This window comes from Canis lupus, chromosome 13, assembly GCF_003254725.2.
Source record: "Canis lupus dingo isolate Sandy chromosome 13, ASM325472v2, whole genome shotgun sequence".
Taxonomy (NCBI): Eukaryota; Metazoa; Chordata; class Mammalia; order Carnivora; family Canidae; genus Canis; species Canis lupus.
In genome coordinates this window covers 1,867,769-1,883,632 of record NC_064255.1, presented here as the reverse complement: position 1 = coordinate 1,883,632, position 15,864 = coordinate 1,867,769, and the positions used below count along the sequence as shown (strand labels likewise).

The window sequence follows — 15,864 nt, the reverse complement described above, 5'->3', positions numbered from 1 at the left end:
AACAGATGTGTTATCTTCTTTCCCTTTGCTATTGTAGTGCCATGTTAGGTAATTAATTCCTTAGTCTTATATAGGTCTTCATGCATATAAAGAAAAGAGTTTATTCCCATAAACATTCTTAAGTTCGAGGACTCACAGCTCCCCTTACCCCCCCTGCCCCGTCTTCACTTGAGGTCAGTGCAGGATGAAGGACCATTTCTCCTGGGAAGTCAGCTCCGCACAAACGCAAGTAGCATACACAGAATGTGGGGAAATATCCCAGCTTAAATAGCAACACAAACTTTACAGAGATACAATATTCTACTGAAAATCAGTAAGGAAGCAGAAGTGATCTGTTCTTGAATTGCTAAGCATGTTATTATCCAAACATTCTGTGAAATCATTTTCATGTTAGCGGCATGGACAGGTTCCTTGTTTTAAATATGCCTTTCAGCAGAGACTTATAATTCATCCCCTTTTTATGATATAGCTAATTCTGGCAAGAGATAAAAGTAAAAAAAATATTGATTTAACTGATTAAAAATGGCAGAATGATAATAGGAGAAAGACCAGAAGACTATTGGGGCTTGCATATTTCTTCTTACTGCTTTTTCCCTTTGAAAAGATAAAATGCTTATTATCAGTAAGGCTCACACAGGTCCTAGATTTCTGCAATGGATGCTTAGACAATTTGATACATAACTGAGTTGAAGCTTTGGCAAAGCCAAGCCATAATACTTGGAAAACATTTCTGGGAATATGTTACTTTCCACACAGATGTGGTACATTAGTCACAAAAATGTGGGCATGATCTCCTATGCATGTGTAGAGAACCCATTTCTCCAAAGCTTTTAAAAATAACATGCATCACTTTGCCAAACAGAGAAAACCCCAAATATTATGGTGCCCATCAAACTCTTCATTCTCTCATATTTTTGTTTATGCTTAACTTACTATTAGAAGTGATAATACAGAGTGCCTAGTAAAGATCACATGCAGACAAGCTGTAAACTGTTCTAGGATGCACATACCTGTTGCCAAGCTTGTACTGCAGTGTTTAGAGAGTGAACCACATGCTGCCCGAAGTTTACAAAGATAGAGTCCACTATGATGATGCAGTCAAGCAGCTTTTCTACTGCCTCACGGGAAATGGCAATCTGCCCGAAGATGCTGAAGGATTTCACCATGCTTTGCATTGTAACATTTCTGCATTCAAGAAGTTTACAGTCAGCTTGAGATGAGAATCGGATCTCCTGACAGACAGGACTATTGTTCCACTGTCGAAGATATAAGTGAGGTGCTTTGAAGGAAATAATCATGTATTCTAGTTCAGATGGTACATTTTTATCAGAAATAAATGGCTTTAAGTATTGCGGTGGAGCTGTTGGGAAAACAAATAGGAAAAGCAGCAATTGAGGTGAGCCAATATTTTATGGAAATAAAGACATGATGTTTATTTACCTTTCGGTTACTGAATTCACTTTCTGCCATTTAATAAATCCTAACACTCTCTTGAAGGCATTACGATATTTGAATTACCATTTGATATTTTCCAACGAAGCTGTTTTGTTCAACTGGCACATCTCAAACATATTTTGTCAAAGTTCACGTTCACTTTCACAGACAAAAGTTTGATCACAGAAGACAACAGATAAAATGAAGAGGGGGTGAATATCTGAGGAGAGTTTTATGAAATGCTCTGTTATCTACCAACCAAATCTCAAAAACAAAAATATGACTCGAAGAGTTAGAAAAAGCAGGTTGAATTCCTTTTTCTTTTCTTTTCTTTTTTTTGCTGAAAAAGCAAGATGCTTAACAGCAGCTGTGTTTAGTTTTAATCTGATTTTTTAAATCTGATTTTTTTTTCCATTACATGTTAGGTTGAAAACCCAAATCAAAATGTACTAACTAGGGACCGTCTGGTATAGACTTTTAGGAATAATTATTCATGTGCAATTGGCAAATTTTTAAATTTTTTTTTTAATTTTTATTTATTTATGATAGTCACAGAGAGACAGAGAGAGAGAGGCAGAGACATAGGCAGAGGGAGAAGCAGGCTCCATGCACCGGGAGCCTGATGTGGGATTCGATCCCGGGTCTCCAGGATCGCGCCCTGGGCCAAAGGCAGGCGCCAAACCGCTGCGCCACCCAGGGATCCCCAAATTTTTAAAAGACCACTTTCAGTGGGTGGGAAAATTTAATCTTCCACCTTACCAACTTGTAAAAATGATGGTCCTTCAAATTTCTGCCTATCCTTTGTAGAATGTATTCATGCTTTTGAAATCAGGTAATATTGGATACTTTTGGAATATATCCATCATTAATGTAGTGGCTCAGGACATAGAATAGAAACAGATGTATTTCTTTCAAAAAGATCCTAATCGGAATAACACTAAAACCTGAATTTTTGTAACTTCCTTGAAAATTCTTACTAGGAAGCATGAAAAATCATGTCAGTTTAATAATTACTACTGGTAATCTATATAATAGGTCCATATGATGGTTTAAAAGGGGTACATCTGTTATATGAAGTCAACTTCAGAATAATTTTGCCAGTGCTCATTGTTAGAGGAAATGAATGCCTCTTCTAAAAATTTCCACCACCACATCGGTGGTAGTCAGTAGGGAAGGAGCTTTGGGTGGTAGAACTGATCAACAATCACAGCACTTTGAAACATCAATACTGCAATATACAGAATGAAAATCCTTCCACATCTTTTTACTAGTTGAAAGTAAAATAAATTATCTGGGCAGAAATTGATGAATTGGGTTTTGAGAACACTCAAGAAAAACAGTAAGTATTAAGTGCGTGCTATTCTGATGCTAAAGTAAAGGGTACCTGTGCCTAGTTGATCAAGGTGATGACAAAGATGGAACTCCAGGTGAGCAAATTGGAAGGAAATGCTAAGAGATGGGACAAACCATGGGGTAAAACAGGAGTCGACTCTGGTACATGCAGCCAGGGCTGTTGGAGTTACAAGTTGGTCACAAGTGCTTTGAGAACCAGATTCACTTGCAGAGCTATGGGAAGTAAGTAATAAAAGAGTATCAGTAACCTAGATTTTCCAATACATATAAGTAAAATGTCTTTCTATATGGGGTTTTTAAGTTAGCAGCCATAATCCTATAATTAATCTATTATCATCAAATCTTCTGTATTTACTTGCATAAACTAGTTGTTTTTAAAAACTAAGTTCATGTTGATTATTGCCTATAGATTATTAGCAGAAAAATTTCACAGGATTCCTCAAATGCCAGGTCATATTGACCTACCTCCAACCCAATTTTTTCCATCCACATATCACACAACTTATGGACAACTTGTTCACCTATTAGTTCAAGGCCAACACAATTTTTTTAAAAAAGATTTTATTTATTTATTCATGAGAGACAGAGAGAGAGAGAGAGAGAGAGAGAGAGGCAGAGACATAGGCAGAGGGAGAAGCAGGTTCCCTGCTGGGAGTCCAATGCAGGACTCGATCCCAGGACCCGAGGATCACGCCCTAGACCAAAGGCAGACACTCAACCACTGAGCCACCCAGGCTTTCACATGTTCTAATGTTGTGAGAAATTACTATGTAAAATGCGCAACAAACCACAAAGAATTGGCAGAGGTAAACAGAGTTGAGCATAAGCAATTGGTAATAAAGTTAACTGGACAACTTTGATATATATATATCAAGGTCTGCACAGTTATTTGTGTTACCTGTAATTGTGAGACTGTAATTTGTGAGACTTTAACATAGTCACATACTTCTGTATTAGTCATTTGTATCATTTGGAGTGAGGGTATGAGGGGGAAACAAATTAGATAGTTGTTCTGGTCCATCAGAAGACACAGAATTGATTCCAAACCCAGGGAACATAGCAGAGTGACCCAAAACCTGAGAATGTGGCCCACTCCTCTTGTTTCCCTTATTTTTCTTCATAGGGTCAGTTACTGGGTAAGAAACTGTAAATTCCAATTAGAGTGTGTAGTTGCTGGCTACCTTCTGTTTGCTCGCTAGATCCACACTTTCTACCCTTCCCCATCTTCTTCTCTGCCATTGGACTGTATTAACAAGCTGCTTTGTCCTCTGGTTCAGCTAGCAAGAGGTGCCTATGGGAGATCAGAAGGCAAGAGGAGAGTAGAGTAAGGGTATGTACTCCTCTGGCTTCTTCAGGCCTAAGAAGGGGATGGGTCCCCAGGATTCCTAGCCCTACCGTACATACCATCCCTTAAATCCTGTCCACACTTTTATAAGTAGTCCTTTCATTGAACTCTCCTCAATCTTTAAGTTTGAGTGCACCTTCTATTTCTTGTCAGGACCTGATAAAGGGGGTTTATTTAGGCTTAAGCAATGGGTATGTGCAAATACAGAACATGATTAGATTAAAGATAAATAGCTGAAATGGCTATCTTGATCAGGGCTTCAAGGTTGTATCTCTTGTCTCTGGTCCAGTACACAGCAAATAGAAGTCCCCTACAAGGTCAATACTATTGTGGAAACTAAGCTTGAAGTTACTCTACTTCAAACGCCATCTTCAAAAAAGTGTAATTGCTACCAATCGTTTATTTTCATATGATTGAGGAAGAAACCATTGTTTAAAGATGGTGGAATGTACAAATATACAGGCATTGAATTAAAGATAATATACCTGTATGGGATAAACAGAGTAAAGTTTAAGAGATTGGCTCTTTTTTCTCCAGTCCTTTGTAATGACGACTACCTGCCCCCTTTGGGCCAGTTAGCTCCTATTCATTCCTTAAGGCCCCAGCTTAGAAATCAGTTTCTCAAAGTTGGGGATGGAGCCAGGACTTTAATCCAGGTCTTCTAACTTGGAATTCTTTATTAAATACTGCTCCTATATACATATATACAGTGATGCCATTAACACTGAGCAACCCTACACTGTTGCAACTTTATGCCAACTGTGGACAAGATGCTCTTTGCTTTTTAAGATTAAGCTTCATGGGATTTATTTTTATGAACTTTCTTCCTGGAACGTACAACAGTCTGATGCATATCCTTTTTCAACCACTGAGAATATTACTTATAAGATAATCTCTAATCATAAAAGCATCAGGTTTTTGTCTAGTTCTAAATGTCTTGTGACAGAATATACTGAAGCTAACTGTAGTTTTCTTTCTGCATGAAAGGCTGACGTATTATCAGAGCATTAATGTTTTCTTTCTAGAATTGGATAGAATTTATTTACTGTCCCTTTTGAAAAGTGTCTTAGTAGGGTCTTATGATGTTGACTTTTAAACCAACTCTTTAATTTCATTAATATCAAATTCTATCTGAAAATGGTTAATGTCAAACAAAGCAAGAGCAATTGTGAAGTATTAGGTAACTTGAAAAATCCCAGGTGAGGACAAAAGATCTGTGATTATAATGTCAAAAGCCTGGTGAAAAATTGCCTGAATTTGATTGTCTGCATAAATTCCATTCCCTAAAGGTTCCACATTTCTGTAATGCTAAGCTTACCACAAAAGTAATTGTTATGAATGTTTCAGATGCAGAGGAATTAACCTTGTCTAAAATGCTTCTTTCAATGCTGAAAATGCATTCTTTCATAATTAGAATCAAGAAATGATTTCCAATTTGATACTTGTATTAATGAAACTCAGATTAAACAATTTTTTTGTTGGGCACCTGGGTGACTCAGTGAGTTAAGCATCTGCCTTCAGCTGAGGTCATGATCTCAGAGTCCTGGGATTGAGACCTTCAGTTTCCTGGCTCAACTGGGGGTCTGTTTCTGTTTCTCTCTCTGCCATTCTCCCCTGCTTGTGATCTCTCTCTCTCTCAACTCACTCTTAAATAAAATCTTTTTTAAAAAAGTTACTAATTTTTTTTTTGTTGTTGTTGTTACTTAGAGCTCTTTTTCTGAGACTTTCTGGTTTCTGACTAGGTAAACTGTACTTAGAATATGTAATCTTCTATGTAACTGCTGACTCCTCACAGGGTGGGTGTTTACTCATTGCTGCATTACACATACAAGTGAAATTAAGATCCCACTCCTCTAACATATTTTTACTAGTTGTAATCAACTAAGTAATATAATAGGAAGGCAATTTTTCCCAAAGAGCCCAAATAACCTAGAAATAGAATATATAAAGTATAAAACATATTATTATTAAGCACAGAAGGTAATCACTGGAAAAGACTGTGAGGCTACTGTAAAAAGGTTAACAGAGGTTATCATTGTGATATGACCATGCCTGGTGGCATTCTCTTTATTTCCCAAATGCTCTTTAATGAACATATAGTGTTATTAATTTCAAAAAAAGAGAAAGAACCCACAACTCATTATAATATAAAGTAGGAATCATAATACAAAATTATATGCTATATATGCTATAAATTATATGCTATAATTGTAACTATAAAGGCATATAGTCATGGACAAAAAAAAAGGTAAAAGAGAAAGAGAAAACAGGTGATTTGCAGGATGTTACAAATGATGGATGTTTTTTCTCATGTTAGTGCCAGAACGTTGCTTGGGGGAAAAAAGAAAGGGATTATACAGAAGGAGGAAGATAATGCTAAAGCCAGTTCTTCAGAAGGACCAGGAGGTAGGTCATGGAGAGTGATGGACAGTAAGGTGGGCCTGGGCCCATGGTACATGCATTCTCATATGATCCCTCCTGTTCCACTCACTGTGATTTAGTATCTTTTTCTTGTCTTTTGTGGGAGCGTCAACAGAAATGCTTACCTCATAGGGCCACATAAATGAGAAGATGTGGTAAAAATAGGTTATTGAAGCCAATCTTTTTTCTACTCTAAGTTAGCGGATTGTCAAGCAGGCGAATACTGAAAACAAGGACAGTCTTGGCTTGTTTTGCCACAAACCAGATATCCTATAGGAGACGTGTAACAGGAAGTTATGGGGACATGACACATAACACCTGAGGTCTACAGCTCTAGAGATTCATTATAGCCAAACAGAATCTAGAACTATTAAGAAATCCTTTGTATAGGAATCATTTTAGTTAGCCAAGTTTTTCTAATGTCTAGAGATCTTTTAAAGGTTTTTTTTTTTTTTTTTAAAACACATCTTAAGAAAGAAGTATTCCCAAAATGTATCTTTTTAGAAGTAGGCAATACAATTTATTTAACCTTTCTCTTAATGCCCCAGGGTTATCACTACACATACATACTGTTTACTGTGTCATTAAGAGTCTGCTGAGGAATTAATGGCTTTTTATATTTTTAGTTCAGAATGGTTCAGGTTTTTTTTTTTTTTTTTGGTAGTTTGTTTTTTGCCCTTTTTGTTTTTATACTTAAGGAACAGGTTCTTATTGTGAGGGCTCACAGGGCTATACTATGAATACAATGCAGGATTTTTAGTACGCAAACTTTGCTATATCAACATCTGTCTTGTGTCCTAGTTCTCATCTGTAGATCACACGGATGCAGCTGCTAGCCAGCCAAGATACCGCTAAGTGAGGGGTCACTAGATACAATGATATGATGACTGTTTCCTAGTATAATTCACTATTTCATTTTTCATTGAGTTACCTTTGGTCATCAGCACCATTTTGACTGCTGTTCAAGACAATTCTCCAAAGATCCGAGGATACTAGTTTCTTCTGGTCACTCACAAGATTGATATCCGGCAACTGTAGCTCACAGACTTTGCTTTCAGACAGACTAAATTCTTGAAATGCAACAAAAACCTTCTGGAGTTCATCCCAGTATTCCAAACTACAAGGAATCTATAATAAAATAAAGATTTTAGAAGTTGCAAATAGAAACTATGATACAGTTCTGTATTTGTTGAAATGCATATTAAACTATAAAAGTTATAACATGAATAAGACTTTTAAGAAGGTATAAGTCTGTAAAAGACAGTAGTTTCAAATTTCTTTTCATGGTTATACTCACTTTGTTTACCTACTTTGTCTTAAAGGACCCATTCAGGAATAATATATGAAAACAGCCAAGAAAGTTTTTAAATGAAAGAAAAAATGAAGAACAAATTCTATCAGGTGTTAAGTGTACTATCAGACTGTAACAGTTAAAAGATAAGGTTTGAGTAGTGACCTACAAATAGATTAGAAGAAATAGGAAAAACAGTATAAGATGTAAGTACAGATACATTTTACTATGTAAGGAAGATACCATTTTTTGGGGGGGTTAATTTACTTATTTTTAAATTTTTTAAATTTAAATTCAATTTGTCAACATATAGTATAACACCCAGTGCGCATCCCTTCAAGTACCCTCCTTTTTTTTTTTTTTCAAGTGCCCTCCTTAAAGCCTGTCACCCAGTCGCCCCATCACCCTCCATCCACCTCCCTTTCTGCAGCCCTTTGTTTGTTTCCCAGAGTTAGGAGTCTCTTTTTGTCTCCCTCTCTAATTTTTCCCCACTCATTTCAAACAAGTAGGAGAAAGACAGGAAATGAAGTTGCAAGCACTATCTAGCCATTTGGTAAAATCAAAGAGGGTCCCTACAGCACTCTAACATAAAAGTAGATTCCAAAAGGATCAAAATGTTAAAGGCCAAAACTGAAAGCATAAGAGAAAAAAATCAGTTAATATTTTTATCATGATAGGGCAGCTTTTTATAGGTATGGCATGAAACCCATTGAAGAAAAAAAAAAACCCCACAAAACCACAGGGTATATGATCAAATTAAAAAAAAGCAAATAGGGTAAAATACATGATATTTAATGATAGATCTAGGAATGACTGTTGTGATAGCACAGAGTGCTTACAAATCAATGTGGAAGTGATAAATAAGCATATAGAAAAATAAAAAAGGGAAGATGTTGGAAAAGGCAATCAGCCATTGACCCTGAACTTCCCTGCATGTTATTGCTAGGTATGAATAGGATGCAAGGCCCTGAAAGCTATTAACTGGGGCTGGTTCTTAGGTTGTATTTACAGAGAACAACTTTGAGGGATGTGGTAAAGTCTCTCTCCAGGTCAAAGAGCAGACTCACTCTAAAGAGGGTGGATCTGTTGTGCTCATGTTCTTGGCTGTGCCATCTACCTACCACATGCATCCAACCCCTGAGGGCCCTTCTGCATTGCCCTTGTGGAACCCAGGGCAGGGTTGGGGGAGCAGGCAAGAGGAACCAATGCCTGTATGATACTCATGTTGCTTGTCGTGCCTGGAGCAATAATGTTCTTTGTTTCTGACCCATGAGTCTTATGTCTTCTGTCAGCAGCAATGGAACACTAACTGGCTGATTTATTAGCTTGCATATGGTAAAATCACAGACTCTGACAGTAATTAGTTCACAGAAAAAAAATAACTGGCCAGTAAACATGAAAAGATACTCAACTTCACTAATACTTACAGAAATTCAAATTCAAATTAATAACACAATATTCTTATTTATTATTCTGGCAGTTTAAAAAGACAGTTCCAATTTCTTTTTCTTTTTCTTTTTCTTTTTCTTTTCTTTTCTTTTCTTTTTCCTTTCCTTTCCTTTCTTTCTTTTTCTTTCTTTTTTTTTTTTTTTTTAAAGATTTATCTATTTATTCATGAAAGACACAGAGAGAGAGGCAGAGACATAGGCAGAAGGGGAAGCAGGCTCTTTGCAGGAGCCTGATGCAGAACTTGATCCCGGATCTCGGGAACACGACCTGAGCCTAAGGCAGCCGCTCAACCACTTAGCCACCCAGGTGTCCCTACAGTTCCAATTTCTGCACAGGTGTGGGAATTAGCATTTCCACTCTATTTCTGGAAGGTAATTTGGCAATATCTATTAAATGCTTCAAAGTATATGTCTAAGATTTTGTTTACAGAGATTCCAATGCAAGTGTGTATTTATTTCAGCACTGGGTGTATAGTAAGAAATTAGAAGCAAGTCAGATATCCATTAACAGGGGATTAGTTAAATATAACATGCAGATCTATAGAATGGATTACTACACGATCATTAAAATGAATATCTATATATACTAACACAAAAGACATCCAAGATATATCACAAAAATTTTTTTAAAGATTTTATTTATTTATTCATAGACACAGAGAGAGAGGCAGTGACACAGACAGAGGGAGAAGCAGGCTCCATGCAGGGAGCCCGATGTGGGACTTAATCCCGGGTCTCCAGGATCACACCCCAGGCTGCAAGCTGTGCCAAACCGCTGTGCCACCAGGGCTGCCCCTCTCACAAAATCTTTAAAAAATTTTAATATAGGACATGTTAGTTAATTCCATTTTTTAAAAAAAATTTAAATAAGGACTGCGCTCAGACATGTCTTTCTTTTGGAAGCATTCCCTAATTATCATTCTCAGAGCTGACTGCTGCCTCTCTGTGTCTCTCCTCTATCATAAAACTTATTACACTTCGCAATTCCCTTTTTAAAGTTTATCTCCTTTAGTTGACTGAGATCCTTGAGTAAAAAAATGACATGTTATTTAAAAAAATATTCTTAGCATCTAACAGTTTTTGGGATACAATAGGATCTTAACAAAAGCTTTCTGAATGAATAGATTTTCCTTACCCTTTCTTTTCTAAATAAGTGATTCTTAATTTTTCAATGGGAATATATTTTACCTCCACCTATAACAGATTCTTTCCTTTAGAGAAGGACTTGAGTTTCTGTGTATGGAGAGGTGCTTAGTGGGAAACAAAAACAGATATGCATAAGTGGCTGACAGTGGAATAGAAAGAGATGTATATGTTCTGTTTAGTGATGAGGACAAGTAATACATTCATAGTAATTCACTCTTACCCACCATTTCTTGAAATTCTCTCCCTTTTTGCTTTCCATGACATACTTTTTCTACTTTTCTCCTCTCTGGGTCTTTGTTCCAATATTCTATCTCAGCCTAAAAATACCTGTACACCTCTTCATTTCTCATTGTCTCATATTTAAATCCTTCCCATCTATCAAGGTCCAAATCAAATACCACCTTTCTTTGAGCCTTTTTACCTCCCCAGATGGAGAAATACTCTCCCTTTTCCCTTTTCTAACTCCAATAGTTTTTTTTTTTTTAAAGGGAATCTGTTTCTTAGCTCTTATCACTGTATACCTCACGTTATAGTTATTTCTATACGTGACATCTTCCTGGTAGGCACATTCCTTGAGGGAATGATTTCCATTTGGCTAAGCTTTGGATTTTCATAGCACCTGGCAAAGTGTATATACAGTGAATGTTCAAAAAGAAAGTTGCTGAATGAATGAATGAATAATTCACGAATGAATGAATGAATATACACATACTGGGTGATTCAGTCCATCACTGGCACATAAATATTCTCCACAAATAAGTACAGAAGGTGAAAGCATGAACTTTGAAGTCAGTTTTCAATTCTTAGCTCCATTAGCTACGAGTGCTTGGGCAAATTAATTTCTTCAACATGGATTCTTATTTCTAAAAAGGAGATAGTAACAGAACTGTCTCAGGAATTTTGAGAGTCAAAAGAGACAAGGCATCTCATATAATGCCACATAGTAAAAGCTTCAAAAATGTTAGTTATGAATTATTTATCTTTCTCATACTCAAAGAACACTTCTGAAGCTTGAGTGTCATTACCAGAATTGGAGAGGTTGTGATTAAGAGTCTTACTTGCTAGATTTAACGATGGGTTGGGCTTGTGAAAAGAAAATAATAAACCTTGGACCTGGATATTCAGGAACACTGTAATCATAGTTTAATATAGTTTTCTGCTGCACATCTATTAAAACGTGGCCCTCCATGTTGACTATGAGAGATAAAGGAGTATCTCTTCTCTGGACTGCCAGTGACTGTGAAGGAGTTAGTTCTTTGGTTTAGGACAGTCATAACCAGAGGTGGATAAGATGTGGGAAGGCAGTAAGATGTGGAAGAGGGCAAATGAGCTTAGAAAGAGCATATTTAATATGCCTATTGTTTTTTGTAATGCAAATCATAGAATATAAATTCAAAATTACAAAATTTTGTGATTCAAAGTTCAAAATTATCTTCTTGGTAGAGAGGTTACACAGAAAATCAAGTGAAAAGAGACATGTTTCTGGTATTGTCTCCAGAAGTTCTCCATTAAAATTAATATATAATAGCTTATGAAAATTGGCTGTCACATTGGAAAGCAGAGTAGGGCTTTAAAGAAAAAAATCTAGTAAGTTTTGATGTGCAAGGCAAGGTTGGAATAAGGCCATAATATAAGGCAATCCAAGCTGGGAACCATTGCGGGAAGCATGAGGCAGTTAAGGGCAATGAAAGTGGACTCCACCAACACTGGCACTTAGAGGAGGAGGAGTTATGAAGAGTTCAAAAAGAGAGATTTGGAAGAAAGCCAAAGACAAACTTTATTTAGTTTACAACTTTGTGTGAGGCTGGCTCTGTGGTTACATACTTCAATTTGAACATTACAGACAACTCTGAAAATTCAGAAAACAATAGAAAACTACTATAGAAGCAAATCCCCAAATATGTCGGCTATGTTTGTCAGGATTTTCCTTTGTAGGCCTTCTATTCCTTGGTTAACAAAGGGGTATTAATACATTTACTCCAAATAAACTTCTGCTGAAAAAATTTTACATTGTAGTTCTGTAAGTACATTTGCAAAAGCACATTTAATCCCTTCCCTTATTATAAGAATGTATTTGTCTTCAAAACTTCTGATGAAAAGCTAATAGTGAGTACAACTAGTATTTTAAAGGTAATTTTAGTTAATTGTCCATTCAGATACACACTGTGCCATAAATTTATAAACCTCAGCATGATGCTCCCATAGGATAAAATCCTTAGGTCACTGCTCTACAACTTGAGCAACTTATCTAATGACTCTGAGCCTCAGTTCTCTCATTATAAAATGCAGGTAATAAAAACTATTGTTTTTAGGCCATGTTAAGGATTTTTTACTTTACCTTCATATCAATGGGGTATCTTTGAAGGGTTTTAAGCAAAGAAGTAATGTAGTCAAATGTATGTTTATTTTAAAAGCTCTGGATCCTGTGTAGGCAACAGATTAAAAAGTACAGCAGTCAATATCTAGAGTATGGTTGGTGGAAATAGAGTGATGTGTGGAAAATTCTTGGGACATAAAAATGTGTCGACTAATTAGATAGAAGGAGAGGGAGGTGTCAAGGATGACTCCCAGGTTTCTGGCCCAAGCAACTGTGTGGATGCTGAGGTCATTTACTGAGTTGGATAAGACTGATCCATCCCACTTGGGTGTAGGTTTGTGGTATATGTAGGGTAGAGGAGGGGAGATCATGAGTTCATTTTAGGCAAGCTGAGTTAGAAGTGGCAATGAGCTATTCAAGTGGAAACCTGGAGTAAGGAGTTGGCTATTCTGAAGAGTGGAAGAGGGAGTAATGTGTTGATACACAGCTATAGGTTTGTCCAGCCTTAGCCTTTTGTTAGGAGAGTGTAATGAAAAGACAGATAAACAAATGAGGCTATTTATTTGCAGAGGGTGTTTTAAATGATGAATTAAGACTATGAACTAGTTAAAGGGGGATGAGAAAACAGAGTGAGCTGATGGACAGGGAGAAAGCAGGGGTAGGTTTATACATAGTTTATACAAGTTTATATATAGTTTTAACGAATGACTATAGTGGAGCTTGTTGAGTGAGCAGGCTGGAGAGACAGAATGCTAGTAAGATGAGATGGTGGATGAGTGCTTTAGGAGGCAGAACAGTTTGGAATGATGACAAGGTCCTGGGCTTATGTGTGACAGTGAGTAGTTAGGTGTTGTGAATGTCACTTGAGTGAGAAGATCAAGCTGGAGTTCTGGCTGGGTCATATGCAAGGATATTGATGGCAGTGAAGGGTGGGGGATGGGTTAAACGGATGATGGGTATTGAGGAGGACACTTCTAATGAGCACTGGATGTTCTATGTAAGTGATGAATCACTAAATTCCATTCCCGAAACTAATATTACACTACATGTTAACTAACAGAATTTGAATAAAAACTTGAAAAAAGGAAAAAAAAAAAGCCATATGGGCCAGAGACAGAAGTTCTGAGAATTAGGGAAAGTGACCAAAGAGTGAGTAGATGACAACAATGGAGGGGTAGGGGAGGATAGATAATTAGATGGAATGAGTCTCAAAGGAGCAAGGAGATTTAACAGGAGGGTCGAAGTGAAAAGGCAAGTGGCATTGGTGAGCAAGAATATCTTATCTTCTGAGGAAGGAAAAAGATGTGAGAGAATGAACAGTCTCCACCTCAGTGGGTTACAATGGTGCACAGACTCCCAGGGGACAGCAAGATTTTTATCTAAGGTAAAGGGGCTGGGGAAATGCCTGAAAAGAGATTGAGGTTTAGGGGAGTTCACTTATCATAGATCAAGGGCTATGTGCAAAGGTTTGGGAAGTAGAAGAGAGGAGAAAAAAAGTGATGCAAACCAGTGTCTATATAAGAGAGTATAAATCCCTGGGGCCTGGGTGGCTCAGTCGGTTAAGAGTCTGACTTCTCTTCAGGTCATGATCTCGGGGTTCTGTGATCGCCCCCACATTAGGCTTTGCACTCAGCCTGGAGTCTGTATCTCCCCCTACTTGTGCTCTCTCTTACTTTGTCTCTGAAGAGGGGATAAATCTCCTACTGTGGATAATGACTAGGAGAGAGGGCAGAGAGGCATGTGTTGGAACTGAGTCCTGATTTAGGAGGGTTAGGGACAATGGCTGTGGTTTTAAAAGTTAGCCTACTGCTTCTTCCTGAGGGCTGGTTTGCATTATGTATGTTCTCTGAGAAGGATTCTTTTTTTTTTTTTTTTTTAAGATTTTATTTATTCATTCATGAGAGACACACAGAGAGAGAGAGAAAGAGGGAGAGAGAGGCAGAGACACAGGCAGAGGGAGAAGCAGGCTCCATGCAGGGAGCCTGATGCAGGACCAGATCCCTGGACTCCAGGATCATGCCCCAGGCCAAAGGCTGCACTAAACTGCAAAGCCACGGGGGCTGCCCTCTGAGAAGGATTCTTAAAGAACTACAACTATTTCAAATTCATAGCACAAAGTCTGATAAATGGCATACACTTAATAAAATTTTTAAATTAATGAGTGAAGATAGGTGCTGTATAAAGTTAGCACTTTTACCTTCCTAAACAGTCTTCTATTCTACAAAGATCTTGTTTTATGTACTGAGCTCTTCCATTTTATTCTGCAATCACACCCACTTTTAACAAGCTTTTCATTAGCTCACTAATCTTCCTTGGTCTTTCAGTTAGGAATTGACATTGCTCACCTATTCTCTAGGTGAGTAGTAACACAATTAAACTAAAAATCAAATGCAATCATACTGTGCTTCATATGGTAGCAATTAATTATTCTCAAGGAGTAAATCTGGGCTCTGTTTGGTATGATCTATTTAAATAATTTTATTATGTGCTTTTAGGTTTGAAAGAGATGATGTGAATGATCTTTAGTTACATATCTATAACTGAGGATTTATTATTAATGCCTGCACTGAATAACTTCAACGAAAGAGGACTATTCCAAGGAAGTCTAGTTGCCAAAACATAGTTCAGAAAACTTGAATATCTAATACTGAGTCATGGGAAGTGGGAACAAGTAAATTGGTTTCACTGGAAAACATTCCACATGTAACACATGGTACATTTCAAATGACTGTCAAGATTATATATTTTTTATAACATTTTGTTTTCCTATCCATTATTTGAAAAAATCTAAAAAATTAGCCAGCCATACATAATAAACTGTACTCTAAGCATATGTGGTCTTTGCATATGAATATATTTTAGGTTGTATATCTGCCAGTTGGTAACAGCACATGTATTTTTGCATTTAAAATGTTATTCCACAATTTGTTTCCATTTGATGGCTAATTTGGGAAGATCTGCATATGTGTTGGCTATTTAAAAATGTTTCTGGTACAAAGAATATTTTGGCACTTAATTTGTTTTTATTATTTAATAGTACTGCCAAGACTATTAGCAAGGTTGCAAATGCCCATCTGTCCTCATAGATAAACAGCTCTGAATGCTGTGT

The 15,864-nt window shown here is 37.0% G+C and overlaps 1 protein-coding gene across 12 annotated transcripts in view; it reads right to left on the bottom strand.

Moving 5' to 3' along the window:
* VPS13B (vacuolar protein sorting 13 homolog B) overlaps positions 1–15,864 on the bottom strand; it is a 733,580-nt gene that overhangs the window by 89,102 nt on the left and 628,614 nt on the right. For all 12 annotated transcript variants that reach the window (XM_049093088.1, XM_049093083.1, XM_049093086.1 and 9 more), the window contains 3 exons: positions 7,485–7,681; positions 2,819–3,000; positions 1,011–1,360 (listed from right to left, as the gene is read on the bottom strand). In XM_049093088.1, the coding sequence (XP_048949045.1) occupies positions 1,011–1,360; positions 2,819–3,000; positions 7,485–7,681 (729 nt within the window). The remainder of the gene's footprint in view (positions 1–1,010; positions 1,361–2,818; positions 3,001–7,484; positions 7,682–15,864) is intronic.